At 43.5% G+C, this 16,334-nt stretch overlaps 1 protein-coding gene across 1 annotated transcript in view; it reads right to left on the bottom strand.

The window, feature by feature from the left end:
- slc45a2 (solute carrier family 45 member 2) overlaps window positions 1-16,334 on the bottom strand; it is a 75,763-nt gene that overhangs the window by 15,480 nt on the left and 43,949 nt on the right. The window contains exon 7 of the mRNA XM_078225190.1: window positions 8,007-8,253. Coding sequence (XP_078081316.1) covers window positions 8,029-8,253 — 225 coding nt within the window. The 3' untranslated portion in view covers window positions 8,007-8,028. The remainder of the gene's footprint in view (window positions 1-8,006; window positions 8,254-16,334) is intronic.

The raw sequence follows: 16,334 nt of genomic DNA on the forward strand, positions 1-16,334 counted from the left end.
TGTCAGGACAGGATGGATCTGGTGCTTGCATGGAGGGTGAACATGGATTGGTTGGGCTGAATGGTCTGTTTGCATCTTCGAACTTCTGTGCACCATGAATGACAGTACCAGAGAAGATCATAGTCATTCCAAACTCTTAACTGTGCTCAGTGAATTTGACTGGTGGGAAACAGAACCATCTCAGGCAAACTTGGGACGGAATTGTCCCAATAACATTCTAAGTGCCGAATTCACATAAAAGCTGGAGCAAAACCACAGGTTTATTTCAGTGGGATTTTCAAAATGAATCTCCCACACTCTGTGCCCTAGTGTGAATCTTATTAAAAATCAGTATTCCCACTGGAGAGGCCGGCAGCATAGCGCTGAGTGGGCCACTGCGCATGTGTTGATCTGCCAAAGTGGATATCGGCGCATGCGCAGTGACCCTGCACTGCTGGCCTCCCGATCGCTGCCCAGCCCGATCGCTGCCCAACATCACGACCCCACATCGCTAGCCGTGCGAACCCCCCACCATCCCGTCGCTGGCTTTATGGGCGTGTCCGTCCAGCCTCGACTTCACTCCCCCACTCCTCCCCCCCCATGCAGTTCTGATCTCCTGATCCCCACCCCCACTGGCAGCCTCAACCCTCCCCCACAAGTTCTAAGCCCCCCCTGGCAGGCCAACCCACCCTCCCGGGACCCCCAGTGTACGGCCCTGATCACTGGCCTCCCTCCCTCTGTCACCAAGCCCGAGTGCAAAGTGGCAGCAAGACCACCCACTCCCATTCATCTCACCACCAGAGGCTCCGCCGCCTTACCCCCCACTCCCTCTGGCCCCACCCCATTGGCACTTTGTCCCTTGGGCAATGCCTGGAGGCCAGGTTGGCAATGCCCGGGAGGCACCTCCCTTAACCCTGATCTCCTCCATGGCCTCCCTTCACTCTAGCTCAGGGCCACTAACTCCCTGCTGGTCAGGAGCTGGTGTAAACCCCGCTGGAGTGAAACACTCCTGATGGGGGGAATGGCGGGGGGGAGAGATGCTAGCAGGCCGAGAGATTTCAGTTCTTGGCCTGCTAAAAGGATGCAAATCCCAATTAGCATAATTTATATAGCTCTGTGCTGATCTCTGGTGCAGAGTTGATGGCACCAGAAATGTGGCTCGGGTCTCTGGCCCGCTGCACTGCTCTGGGAGAATTGCTCCCTAGATCTTCAGTTTCATACTTAGCTGATGTCCAGCAAGTGTGTGGTGGAGATATTGCAATTGCCCTGCGTCTCCTTGGTTAGAGAAGAAAAAATCCATCTTGGCCTCTGAATTTTATCTAAAAGTTCCTAGTTCAAAGTATTCAACGTGTGATGAATAGTGGGAAAAGGATAGGACCGCGTCGTGACATCTCATATGGGAGCACAGTTTAGCTGATACTTGCTGCTAAAATTAAAGTTAAAGTTTATTAATTGGTCACAGGTAAGGCTTACATTAGCACTGCAACAAAGTTCCTGTGAAATTCCTCTAGTTGCCACAGTCCGGCGCCTGTTCGGGTCAATGCACGTAACCAGCACGTCTTTCAGAATGTGGGAGGAAACCGGAGCACCCGGAGGAAACCCGCACAGACACAGGGAAAACGTACAGATTCCACACAGACAGTGATCCAAGCCGGGAATCAAACCCGCGTCCTTGGCGCTGTGAAGCAGCAGTGCAAATCACTGTGCTACCGTGCCTCTCCAGGCCACTAAGACTCATACGTGAATAGTGGCAACTTTGCTAGGTCCTTGAGCCTTGCCAATATCATGGGACCACATTCCAGCAAGGAATCAACTTTTCAGAGGGGTGGAGAATTTCCCAAGGGAAATCACTGAGAAATAAAATCTGCTTCACAAGTTACCCAATGACAATATAACTTACAAAAATCTCTTGATTTAAAAGTCCTTTCTTTTATTAAGTTGCTCAACATTTTAACCCATTCTCAGTTCAAGATCCAATAAGAATTATGTGGTATTAGTAGGTACATATATTGTGGGTTATATACAATAATACACATTATCAGCTTTATTCTGTAATGGTGCTAGGGTCATTTGTCAAGTGGCTAAGCTAAAGGCTGAGTATGAAAGTAATACATTGTTCATTAAAACAAATGACAGACTTGTTTTCTTTATGGAGTGGGGTGGGGGGAGAGGGGTCAGTGCAGGGGAGAGAGAGTAAAGGAACTGTGTGTCATTTTGTACGTCCATTGTAAGTTCTTACATCCTGTTATATTCTAAAAAAAAACAAGCTGGTTAAATATTTTGACTATATGCTTCTCTTAGCAAAATTCTGCTGCAGTAATATTCATTTCTGAAATACAGTATAGAGTTATTGCAAATGGCTTTATTTTAATCTCTGGTCCTGAATGAGGTTCTCCCAGGGCAGCACAGTGGCATAGTGGTTAGCACTGCTGCTGTACAACGCCAGGGAACCGGGTTCGATTCCCAGCTCGGGTCACTGTGCAGAGTTTGCACGTTCACCCCGTGTCTGTGTGGGTTTCCTCCCACAGTGCAAAAGACGTGCTGGTTAGGTGCATTGCCTATGCTAAATTCTCCCTCAGTATTTTTAAAAATTCATTCGTGGGACATGGGCTGGCCAACGTTTATTACCCATCCCTAGTTGCCCTTTAGAAGGTGGTGGTGAGCTACCTTCTTGAATCACTGCAGTTCATGTTCTGTGGGTTGACCCACAATGCCGTTAGGGAGGGAATTCCAGGATTTTGACCCCCAGCGACTGCGAAGGAATGGCGATATACTTCCAAGTCAGGATGGTGAGTGGTTTGGAGAGGAACTTGCAGGTGGTGGTGTTCAAATGTATCTGCTGTCCTTGTCCTTCTAAATGGAAGTGGTCATGGGTTTGGAAGGTGCTGTCTAAGGATCTTTGGTGAAGCAGCTGAAGATTGTTGGGCCTAGGACACTTCCCGAAGGGACTCCTACAGAGATGTCATGGAGCTGAGATGACTGACCCTCCACAACCACAACCATCTTCCTATGTACTAGTTATGACTTCAACCAGCAGAGCGTTTGCCCCCGATATCCATTGATTCCAGTTTCGCAAGGGCTCCTTGATGCCATATTGGGTCAAATGCAGCCTTGATGTGAAGGCCTGTCATTCTCACCTCACCTCTGGAATTCGGTTCTTCCGTCCATGTTTGAACCAAGGCTGTAATGAGGTCAGGAGCTGAGTGACCCTGGCGAAATCCAAACTGGGCGTCACTGAGCAGGTTATTGCTGAGCAAGTGCTGCTTGATAGCACTGCTGATGATCCCTTCCATCACTTTACTGATGATCAAGAGTAGGCTGATTGGGCGGTAATTGGGTGGGTTGGATTTGTGTACAGGACATACCTGAGCAATTTTCTACATTGCTGGGTAGATGCCAGTGTTGTAACTGTACTGGAAGCGCTTGGCTAGGGGAGCAGCAAGTTCTGGAGCACAAGTCTTCCGTACTATTGCCGGAATTTTATCAGGGCCCATTGCCTTTGCCCGTATCCGGTGCCTCCAACTGTTTCTTGATATCACGTGGAGTGAATTGAACTGGCTGGAGACTGGCATCTGAGATGCTGGGGACCACTGGAGGAGGCCGAGATTCGGCACTTCTGGCTGAAGATTGTTGTGAATACTTCAGCCTTATCTTTTACACTGATGTGCTGGGCTCCTCCATCATTGAGGATGGGGATATTTCTGGAGCCTCCTCCTCCAGTGAGTTGTTTAATTGTCCACCACCATTCACGACTGGATGTGGAAGGACTGCAGAGCTTAGATATGATCTGTTGGTTGTGAGATCGCTTAGCTCTGTCTATCACTTGCTGTTTTTGCCAATTGGCATGCTAGTAATCCTGTTTGGTAGCTTCACCAGGTTGACACCTCATTTTTAGGTACACCTGGTGCTGCTCCTGGCATGCCCTCCTACACTCTCCATTGAACTAGGGTTGATTCCCTGGCTTGGTGGTAATGGTTGAGTGGGGGATATGCCGGGCCTTGAGATTGCAGATTGTGCTGGAGTACAATTCTGCTGCTGTTGATGGCCCTCAGCGCCTCATGGATGCCCAGTCTTGAGTTGCTCGATCGGTTCGAAGTCTGTCCCATTTAGCACGATGATAGTGCCACACAACACGATGGAGGTTATTCTCAATGTGAAGGCAGGACTTCATCTCCACAAGGACTGTGCGGTGGTCACTCTTACCGATACTATCATGGACAGATGCATCTGCTGCCGGCAGATTGGTAAGGATGACACTTTGCAGGGTTGACAGGGCTGTTTATTTTGCCATTGTCTTTTCCGGTGTCTAGGTCGACACCTAAAGGAAATTACAGGACAGGAACAGACCTTTTGGCCTTCCAAGCCTGCACTGACCATGCTGCCTGTCTGAACGAAAACCCGCTACCCTTCCAGGGACCACATCCCTCCATTCCCATCCTATTCATTTATTTGTCAAAATGCCCCTTAAAAGTCACTGTCGTATCTGCTTCCACTACCTCCCCTGACAGTGGGTTCCAGGCACCCACCACCCTCTGTAAAAAACTTGCCAAATACATCTCCTTTATACCTTGCCCCTTGCACCTTAAACCTGTGCCCCCTAGGAATTGACTCTTCCACCCTGGGAAAAAGCTTCTGACTATCCACTCTGTCCATGCCCCTCATAATCTTGTAGACTTCTATCAGGTCACCCCTCAACCTCCATCGTTCCAGTGAGAAAACAGACCATTCTGGCCCGATGCCTGATGAAACAATCCACAGTTCTGTCCAGTGCAAGTCAGAGAGATATAAGACACTTGGTTGAATCAGAAAGCAGATGAACTTCAAACACACACAGACTGCTAAGATTGGAAGGAATTCTATGATGCTCTGAAATCAGTCTACGGGCCTCAGTCTACTGGGTTCATCACCAACCATCAGTCTCTCCCTCAATGTCAACAAAATGATGGAGATGGATGAATGACTTCAGGAAGCATAGTGGAGCACATGCCCCTGTCCACATCAATGGAGTTGTAGGGGAAAAAGTCGAGAGCTTCAAGTTTCTAGGTATCCAGATCACCTAGATCTGTCCTGGTTCCTCTATGCCAAAGCTATAGTTAAGGAAGCCCACCAACGTCTCTACTTTCTCAGGAGGATAAGAAAATTTGGCATGTCAGCTACGACTCTCACCAACTTCTACAGATGTGCTATAGAAAGCATTCTTTCTGGTTGTATCACAGCTTGGCATGGCTCCTGCTCTGTCCAAGGCCGCATGAAACTAAAAAGGGTCTTGAACGAAGCCCAGTCCATCACGCAAACCAGCCTCCCATCCACTGACACTGTCTACATCTCCCGCTGCCTTGGAAAAGCAGCCAGCATAATCAAGGGCCCCACACACCCAGGATATATTCTCTTCCACCTACCTCCGTCGGGAAAAAATACAAAAGTCTGAGGACACATGCCAACCAACTCAAGGATAGCTTCTTCCCTGCTGCCATCAGACTTTTGAAGGGACCTACCTTATATTAAGTTGATCTTTCTCAACACCCTAGCTATGACTGTAACACTGCATTCTGCACCCTGTCCTTTCCTTCTCTATGTACAGTACACTTTGACTGTATAGCGCTCAAGAAACAATACTTTTCACTGTATACTAACACATGTGGCAATTATAAATCAAATCAAATCAAACAACATGTTACAGAAAAAGCCCAAATTCTCCAAAGATAAGCACAGCACTTTAACCACATATCAAATGGCCTTTGTCCATCAATCAGGAAGCAATTGACAGACTGCCACAGGTTGCCATTAGTTGCTCTCTTGGTCACCTTCCAACCCAGTTACAAATGGCAAATGGAATCAATGTCCTGCCTGGTGGCAAAGCTCCAGCAGCTGATGCTATCCCAGCTGGGATCTGCAAGGCTGAAGGTCAATGCCTGCTCAAGAAGCTCACTGAACTCTTTCAGCTTATGTGGGAGCAAGGAATCATCCTGCAAGAAACCAAAATTAAAATTAAACTCTGCCCAAAATTTCTACGAAGAGATTCCTGCCCAATCTCCAGCAAAGGTAATAAACCCTTTATTTAAAAAAATGAGAGTTGTGGTATGAAATGAGGTCCTTCATTAACCATTATCTGCTTAAAATAAATTTAAGCTCATTTTTAGGTTACAGGCTATTGGGTCCATTCATTCGTTTGAATAGACGAGGGGGCAGCTCTGACATGAGTTTTAAAATGGCTTTCTTTTATTGAACAGAACTTAAAAATTTAACAGAACAGAAGCAAAAAGAAAATGAAAACTTGGAGACTGGCTTTTAAGTACTGGACTGAACTGGATCTCGAAAACTGAACAAACAGTTCCAAATCATAGTTCAACCGTTATCTCGTTATTGGAAATGTTTTCCACAGGCTGCTTCTGACTTTAGAAAAACAATTCTTGCAGCTGCTGTTATGTTGTTGTTGGCCTGAATTGTGTATCCTTCAGGAATGCAGTCAATTTTTAATTAACCTTTAACCTTCTGATTTTTAAAATGTAGTCAAGTTAACATAGTTAGTTGCATAGGCAGAAACATCTTAAACTGAAGTCTTTGCATAGACTGAAAAAAGCAGGGCTACACATACGTAGGATCTCTCACAGATCGGTTAAGAACTGACAAGCTTAAAACAAAGCTCTTGATAAAGGAAGTCAAATTCATAGTTATATTTGATTACAATGATGTCCAACACATCCAATATTAATGCATTTACGGATATCCATGTTACGTTGTCTTTTACTCTTCCTACCAACTATTCCTATCTCCCTAAGGTGGTCATGATGTGGAGATGCCGGCATTGGACTGGAGTAGGCACAGTAAGAAGTCTCACAACACCAGGTTAAAATCCAACAGGTTTACTTGGTAACACGAGCTTTTGGAGCACTGCTCCTTCATCAGGTGATGAAGGATAAAGGAGCAGCTCCAAAAGCTTGTGCTACCATATAAACCTGTTGGACTTTAACCTGATGTTGTGAGACTTCTTACTGTCCCTAAGGTGCTGATGGGTGTTGGGCTATACTAGGCATTGTCCGGTATCTATTCCGTGGTGAACGAAACAGTAGAGTTAGTTCTGCAATTGGGTATTCCCGTTATGGAGCTGTGTGGGCAGGGAAATCATGGACTTAGAAAATCTAATTTTATGCATGTTAATTTAAATGCATTAATTTAAATTAATATAAAGCTCTCCAAGTCCAATTTCCTGACCAGTATTCCTTGCTAGTGTCCAGAATATCCAACTGAAGAATCAGCTCTAGTGTTACAGGCTACTTTACCAGTCTGTAAAAGTTCCCAGAAAGTGATCAGGATCATGAATCTAGGCAATTTTTCTCCTTTTCAAACAGGAAAGCCTTGATAATTGCAGCACATCTACTGTTGGCCCAGATGAGATCAGCTAAGTCAGCACAGGTTTTTATTATTGTATTGTGTTTTTGGTTTGTACAGCGCAGATTCATTCTCACTAGAATCATAGAATCCCTACAGTACAGAAGGAGGCCATTTGGCCCATTGAGCTTGCACCGACAACAATCCCACCTCAGTCCTATCCCCATAACCCCACATATTTACTCTGCTAGTTCCCACTAAGGGGCAATTTATCACGGCCAATCAATCTATACATCTTTGGACTGTGGGAGGAAACCGGAGCACCCAGAGGAAACCCACAGGGAGAATGTGCTGACTCCGCACAGTGACCCAAGCTAGGAATCGAACCCGGATTTCTGACACTGTGAGGCAGCAGTGTTAATCACTGTGCCACCATGCTGCGCCTGGATCTACCCTGGATCTCTGCCCCATATCCTCAAAGGCCTCACAGGAAATGATTCAAATGAATAAAGGACTAAGGGACATGAGTAGGCTATTCAGCCCTTACAACCTGGCCCCACCATTTGATAAGATCGACCGTGATTGATCACCATCCTATATCAGAGATATGGCCTGCTGAAATCATTGGGGGAAGTTGAATGTAGTGCACAGTTACCAATTCAGAACATTTAAGGAAGTTAGGGAAAATTGCTTACTACCTTTATATTTTTTCTGATGACCTCACGGATCACATTGGACAAACAATCCAACAAAGCAACAGCCAAGCAAGGAGATGGCAGATGAAGCGACCACAACAACTTTCACAGTGCCAGCCAAGTTCACCAAAGCTCCAATACCCGCTCCAACCAGGATTTGTGCCAGCTGCACCATAGCAGTGAGTGCAGCACAGTCGATGCCTTTACCCCTGCCTTCATTGGAGGCCTTTCCACCATTTGCTTTTTCAATCTGAAAACAGAGAAAGACCATAATCACAAATAAGTTGGAGAGCTCAATTTGACAGGAGCTTTATGTGCGTCATAATGCTATTTATCATCATTATTTATTTTTAAAGAGCTTTGACCTTCAAAGAAAATAATTGATTGACATCACAACTTTTGTTCAGGGACAGCAAAAACAAACTACAAGAGACATGAATAACCTTTGTCACGAAAATGACAACAAGTGAAGCAAACCTGCACTCTGTGACGACTTGCATCGGTGTATCTTATGTTTGTGAATAAATGAATAAAGAATTACACAGCATTACATCGTATTTACAGCTCAACAGGTAGATCCATGCTGATGTTTATACTCCATATGAGACTCCTTCCATCCTTCTTCATCTGAACCCATCAACATATTCCTTTTGCCCTCATGTGTTGACCTAGCTACCTCTTAAGTGCACTAACGCTATTTGTCTCAACGACCTTGTGGTAGTAACGTTCACACTCTAATCTCTCTGTGGGTAAAGACGTTTCTCCTGAATTCCCTTTTGGTTTCGTAAGTAATTAACTTATATGCATGGCACCTAGTTCTGGTCTTCCCTGCAACAAGTGGAAGCATCTTCTCTTCAACCATCTCGTCAAACCCTTTCAGAACCTTAAAAGTTTCTATCAAATTACCTTTCACACCTTGTTCTAGAGAAGTGGTTCAGGATGTTCAGTCTTTCATGGGATAGCCATTCAGTCCTGGCATCAATCTAGTAAATCACTTTTGCATCCTCTGCACTTCCAAAAGGCATTTTGACACAGTGCGACACAACAGAGCAAAGTGAGAGCTTGTGAAAAAAAAGGGACAGAGGCAACATGGTTATGAAATTGGCTAAGTGACAGAGTAGTGGTTAATGGATGTCTTTAGGGCTGGAGTCGTGTTCCCAGGGGTTTGTGTTGGGGAGCTTGCTCTTCCTGATATATATGATTGAGCTAGACCTTGGTGTACAAGGCATAATTTCAAAATTTACAGAGGATACAATACTTGGAAAAACAGCGAACTGTCAGGAAAACACTGTAGAACTCCAAAAAGACATAGACAATTTGGCGAAATGGGCAGACAGGGGTCAGATGAAGTGCAATGCAGTGAAATGTGAAGTGATTCATTTCGGTAGGAAGAGCATGGAGAGATAATATAAATAAAGGATACAACTCTATACGGAGTGTGAGAGCAGAGGGGTCTGAACATATATATGCATTAGTGATTAAAGGTGGCAGAACAAGTTGAGAGCACAGTCAAAAAAGGATACAGTACCCTTGGCTTTATTAATAGGGGCATAGAGTACAAGAAAAGGAGATTAAATTAAACTTGCGTAAGACACTGGTTTCACCTCAACTAGAGTACTGCATCCAGTTTTGGGTGCTGTACTTTAGGAAGGATATGAAGGCATTGGAGAGAGTGCAGAAAAGATTAATGAGAATGGTTCCAGAGATGAAGAAATTCAGTTATGTATAATAGACTGGAGAAGTTAAGACTATTTTCCCTGGAGGATGATTAGGAGAGGGTGCAGGGCGATTGGCAAAAGTCATAAAAGAAAACTTAATGCAGCTGGACGTTAACTCCTTGGAATGCACTGCCTGAGAGTGTGGTTGATAGATTTAACTGAAGCATTCAAAAGAGAATTAAACCATTATTTGAAAAGAAAGAATGTGCAGGGATATGGGGAGAAGGTGGGAGAAAGGTACAAAGGGTTCGTTTGGAAGGCCAGTGAACACAATGGGCTGAATGGTCTCCTCCTGCACTGTAACAGTTCTGGGATTAAGTATTTTGTTTAGTTCTTATGGACTTTACCAAACATTTTGTCATGAAAATCGTGCTCTTGTCAGAAAATATTAGAAGAAAGTTACGGGAGGACTTGAATGTACTGAAAGAGACACGGGACCATGGTCAGCAATTATCCCATGTCTGTTCCTTACAGTGCACATAGCACGTTAATTTCACGCTGTCTGCTGTTTTGCGCCAAGAATGCCTGCAGCTCCTAATGGGGAGTTGCATTGTGACTGCAAAGAAATGGTGGTCGCCCTTTAACTGAATGTGTTCCGTCAAAGCTTCAAAACAGCTGAATCTGGTAGAGAGAATAAATCAAGATATTCTGATATTACACTGGCAGCCTTAATGGAAGAAATGGAAAAGAGGAAAGATGTTCTGTGCCCGCAGGGTGACAGGAAACCCTCCAGAAATATGCTGAGGAGACGGTAGGAACAGCTGTCAATGCCAAGATGATTCATCGGTACCCTTATGAAGGAATTCAGTGTCAAGAGAGAAAAACTGTTGGACATCAAGTGAAGAAAGACCTACTAGAGGGCACTGTTGGCTGTCTGGCTCGAGATGCTAGAGAGCATTAGTCCTTCCCCACAGTGCGGGATGAGTTTCAATGATACTTCAAGGATAGACATGCTAAATCAAAGAAATGTTGCAATTCACATCCTATACCACAGATACAGCCTTCACTCCTTTCCTTACCAATCACACTGTTTGTCAGAATTGGCTGTTAAAGAAAATTATTTATCCAAAGGTCAACCTCTGCAGCACTCAAGCACAATCATCACTCAAAATCACTCAGTCAATTCACTCTGTCTGCACAAAAACTTCTACTAGTTCTCAAGGTCACTTCATTTAAAGAGATAATGCATACGTAGCTCTCACTGTGATGAGACGTAAGAGCTCATTTGGGTGAAAGCAGTTACGTGACTTCAACGGGAAGGAAAAGGTAACCCACGTGGAAAGCCAAAGATAACCCGGCAGGAGAGGAGCACCACCACAGGCAACTCTGAAGTAAAATCCTTGCGGGGTTTTCCCAATATTAGACAGGAACCCCACAGATTATCAAGTAAAAAAACATTTATGCCACTTCGCTAATATTTCTGCTGATCCTTCGTTGAAGATATGGTCGATGATTAGGAGAAGGCCAGATTCTGCATAAACAGGAAGTGTGAGGCTATCTTTGAATAGCCTCTTTAAACCCTCAAAATGTGAAGTCAGAAACCCTTATTGAGATCATTTCAGCTTTCAAAATTTAGGCAAACACTCATAATGATGTAATAACAGCCCTTAGGAAACATCATTGAAGAATTCTGTTGATGTTGCAAAGTTACCAATGTTGTTTCCAACTTACGCCAGGTGGCCTGTCAATCAAAGCAAACCCACAGTTTTTTAAAAACTCTGAATAATATCTTACGTCTCTTTTTAATCAAGTTTAAAAACAAGGAGTTTTTACAAATTTCAGATCGTGACAATTAAACAGATTATAAATGTACTTCAAGAGTGTATATCTAGTCCAACAATTCATGACTTTCACACTGTGGGTTAAGGCCCTTGGAATGAAAATGTGTTTGTCTGAATCAGATCCAATTCAGCCCTGTTGAAGTTGGGTGCCCTTTCAGTGTGAATCATGCCCCACCTGCATCCCCTGCTTTCAAAAGTGGATCTGTTGGAAACGGAGCCAGGACTTTCATATCCAGGGTCCACTTGGTTGCTGGAATCTTGCTGATTTGCAAAAATCGGTCTCTAGATTTTGCTGTTCATGAATATGAAGATTGTCACATGGATATTTTGAGGACATATGCATTCTATTAGCTACTCCTTGAAATCCTGTCAAAATCTAAAACTGGACAGCTCTTTGTCTCTGGCACCGTGCATAAAGAGAGTATCAGTGACTTGAAATGTTGTTGGAGCTGCGCTCATCCAGGCAAGCGGAGAGTATTGCATAACACTCCTAACTTGTATCTTGTTGATGGTTGACAGGCTTTGGGAAGTCAGAAGGACAGTTACTTGTGACAAAATTGTCAGTCTCTGATTTGTTCTTGTAGCCACAGTATTCACGTGGCTGGTCCAGTTTAGTTTACTCCAACTTAACTCCCAGGATGTTGATAGTGGGAGATTCACCAATGGTAATGCCATTGAATGCAAAAGGGAGATGGTTAGATTCTCTCTTGTTGGAGATGATTATTACTTGGCACTTGTGTGGCATGAATGTTGTTTGGCACTTTTAGCCCAACCCTGAGTCTTGTCCAGGTCCTATTATTCACCATCGACAAAGCACAAGTCAGGCGTGTGATGGGCTACTCTACACCTGCCTGAATAAGTGCAGCTGCAACAGCACTCAAGAAGATGAAGAAGGCTACTCGGTCCTTCATGCCTGCTCCGCCATTCAATAATATCATGGCTAACCTGATTTTAAATTCATTCCACATTTCTGCATACCCCTATTAACCTTTCACCCCCTGGCCTATCAGAAATCTATTTACGGATGCTTTAAACATATTCAAAGACTCTGCTGCCACTGCCTGTTGTGGAAGAGGGTTCCAAAAACTCTCAATCCTTTAAAAAAAAATCCTCATCTCTGTCTTAAATGGTTAGCTATTGTTTAAACAGTAACTGCATGCATTTGTTATGATACAGTAGGTGGCAATTGCTGAGCTGAGCCAATTTTAGAGGGAAACTTGATCAAGCTATCACAATGATTTGCAATTTGTATTTTGTTACAAGAATGTACATGCACAGAAGCAGAAGTAAATCCATTATCACTTTTGGAGATTTTAAATAGTAAATTAAAACATTTATTAACCAAAGAACAGAAAACTCAAAAACACAAGATTATAGTTACACAGTAAAATTTAGTCCTAAAACATTTCCTAAAAGATTTCTACATAGCTAGACTCAAAAATAAACACTTTATTGCAGGCAACAGTCCCTGTAGATCCTTAATCCATAATAAAATCCAGTAATATTACCGCAAGATACCCACTATTGCTACTGGGGAGGTATTTCACAGGGCTTCTCTCTCCCTCTTATTTTGACAATGGAAATCCAAGGCTTGAAACAAAACCTTGCTTTCTGGAACAAACAAACATGTCTCTGGGGGTGGCTAGAGGCTGCTTGCTTCACAGGTCTGTTCAAGAACAGCACACCCTTCAGAATATCACATCGCCTCTTCACTAACACAGTTTTCCATCTTTACTTGAATATGTTCCTTCTCTTTCACCTTTAAACTCATTGTTCTTAAATTCCTTTTGGAAGTTACCTTTCCCAGAATATAAAAATCTTTATGGCCACTAGATTCAGGAAAAATAAACTTAATAAAATTGCTTTATTCATTTATGATCTTTGTCAGTTTTAACCTTTCCTTTGAAACTCATCAAGTAAACAGAAAAAACTTCTATATCTCTGCATTCAAATTCCCTTACATGTTGTTTACTTATCCCATCTTAGCTTTGCTCATCTCCACTTCAAAATGCCTGCTTTTATACTTAACCTTTCGATGATTTAAACCTTGCAACCTGACTGTTTGACAGTACAGCTTAGTAACATCGGAAAAATTATTATAGCTTTACATTATTCACATACACCCTATCAAATTCCTCCAGAATTTTATATGTTTCAATCAAGTTGCCTCTTATTCTTCTGAACTCCAGCACTTAAAAGCCTATCCTGTACAGTCTTTCCTCATAAGACAAACCATCCATTCCTGCAATTAGTCTAGCAAACCTTCTCTGAACCATTTCATAGAACATAGAACAGTACAGCACAGAACAGACCCTTCGGCCCACGATGTTGTGCTGAGCTTTATCTGAAACCAAGAGCAAGCTATCCCACTCCCTATCATCCTGGTGTGCTCCATGTGCCTATCCAATAACCGCTTAAATGTTCCTAAAGTGTCTGACTCCACTATCACTGCAGGCAGTCCATTCCACACCCCAACCACTCTCTGCGTAAAGAACCTACCTCTGATATCCTTCCTATATCTCCCACCATGAACCCTATAGTTATGCCCCCTTGTAATAGCTCCATCCACCCGAGGAAATAGTCTTTCAACGTTCACTCTATCTATCCCCTTCATCATTTTATAAACCTCTATTAAGTCTCCCCTCAGCCTCCTCCGCTCCAGAGAGAACAGCCCTAGCTCCCTCAACCTTTCTTCATAAGACCTACTCTCCAAACCAGGCAGCATCCTGGTAAATCTCCTCTGCACTCTTTCCAGCGCTTCCACATCCTTCTTATAGTGAGGTGACCAGAACTGCACACAATATTCCAAATGTGGTCTCACCAAGGTCCTGTACAGTTGCAGCATAACCCCACGGCTCTTAAACTCCAACCCCCTGTTAATAAAAGTTAACACACTATAGGCCTTCTTCACAGCTCTATCCACTTGAGTGGCAACCTTTAGAGATCTGTGGATATGGACCCCAAGATCTCTCTGTTCCTCCACAGTCTTCAGAACCCTACCTTTGACCCTGTAATCCACATTTAAATTAGTCCTACCAAAATGAATCACCTCACATTTATCAGGGTTAAACTCCAAGATTTCCAATGCATTTACATCCTTCCTTAACCAAGGAGACCATACTGTACACAATATTCTAGATGTGGTCTCACTAGTAGTTGTATAACTGAAGCAAAACCTCCCGACTCCTGTATTCAATTCTCCTTGCAATAAATGACAACATTTTAATAGCTTTCCTAATTACTTACTGTGCCTGTATATTAACTTTTTGCAATTCATGCTGCAGAACGCCCAGGTTCCTTTGCATTTCAGAGCTCGACAATCTCCCACCATTTAGATAATATGCTTCTTTCTCATTCTTTTGGTCAAAATAGTCAATTTCACATTTTCCCAAGTAGAACTGCATTTGCCAGATATTTGTCCATCTACCCAGCCTATCTATATCCCTTTGTAGCTTCTTTATATCCCCTGTCGAGGTCATAGCACTGATGTGGCACCTATGGCACACATCATTACATCTTGCCACCCAGAAAATGAGCTATTTATGCCTGCTCTCTGTTTCCTGTTAGCTAGCCAATCTACTGTCCATGCCAATATATTGCCCTCTAAACCATGAACTTTAATTTTTCACAACTACCTTATCAAATGCCTAAGTACAGTATATCCACTGGTTCCCCTTTATCCACAGCTCATGTCACTTGTTCAAAAATAAATTGGTTAAACATGATTTCCCTTCCACAAAGTGCCCTGGTATAACATCTTTCATAGTGGCTTCCAAAATTTTCCCTATGACAGATGTTAAGTTAATTAACATTAACAGCAATGGTTTCTTGCTTTCTGTCTCCCTCCTTTTTCGAATAACGGAGTTACATTAGCTATTTTCCAATCTAATGGAATCTTTCCCAAATTTGGTGAATTCTAGAAAATTAAAACCAATGCATCAACCGTCTTACTAGCCATTTCTTTTAAAATCCTGGAATGAAATCCATCAGGATCCAGGGACTTCTCAACTCGCAGTTCCAACAATTTGCTCAGTACCACTTTCCTGGTGATTGTAATTTTCTTGGAATTTTCCTCTCTCCCTTCCACTTCTTGAGGTACAGCTATTTTTGGGCTGTTACTTGAATCCTCTATGATGAAGACTGATGCAAAATACCTACCATTATCCTGCTTTCCATTATCAATTCCCAAGACTCACTTTCTTTGGGACTAATGGAACTAACTTGGTTAGCTATTTTCTTTTTAAAAATATCTGTAGAAACTTTTACTTTCTGGCTTTATGGGCTGAATCATACCATATTCTTTCAAAGTGTTGGCTCCGGTGAGGAAACCGGTGTGAATCCCGTCAGTGCTGGTGGTGGGAAATCTCACAGAACAAAGAACAAAGAACAGTACAGCACAGGAAACAGGCCCTTCGGCCCTCCAAGCCTGTGCCGCTCATTGGTCCAACTAGACCATTCGTTTGTATTCCTCCATTCCCAGACCTGTGACTATCCAGGTAAGTCTTAAACGATGCCAGCGTGTCTGCCTCCACCACCCTACTTGGCAGCGCATTCCAGGCCCCCACCACCCTCTGTGTAAAAAACGTCCCTCTGATATCTGAGTTATACCTCGCCCCTCTCACCTTGAGCCCGTGACCCCTCGTGATCGTCACCTCCGACCTGGGAAAAACCTTCCCACTGTTCATCCTCTCTATACCCTTCATAATTTTGTACACCTCTATTAGTTCTCCCCTCATTCTCTGTTTTTCCAGGGAGAACAAGCCCAGTTTACCCAATCTCTCCTCATAGCTAAGACCCTCCATACCAGGCAACATCCTGGTAAACCTTCTCTG

Source organism: Mustelus asterias, chromosome 1 (genome assembly GCF_964213995.1).
Source record: "Mustelus asterias chromosome 1, sMusAst1.hap1.1, whole genome shotgun sequence".
NCBI classification, from domain to species: Eukaryota; Metazoa; Chordata; class Chondrichthyes; order Carcharhiniformes; family Triakidae; genus Mustelus; species Mustelus asterias.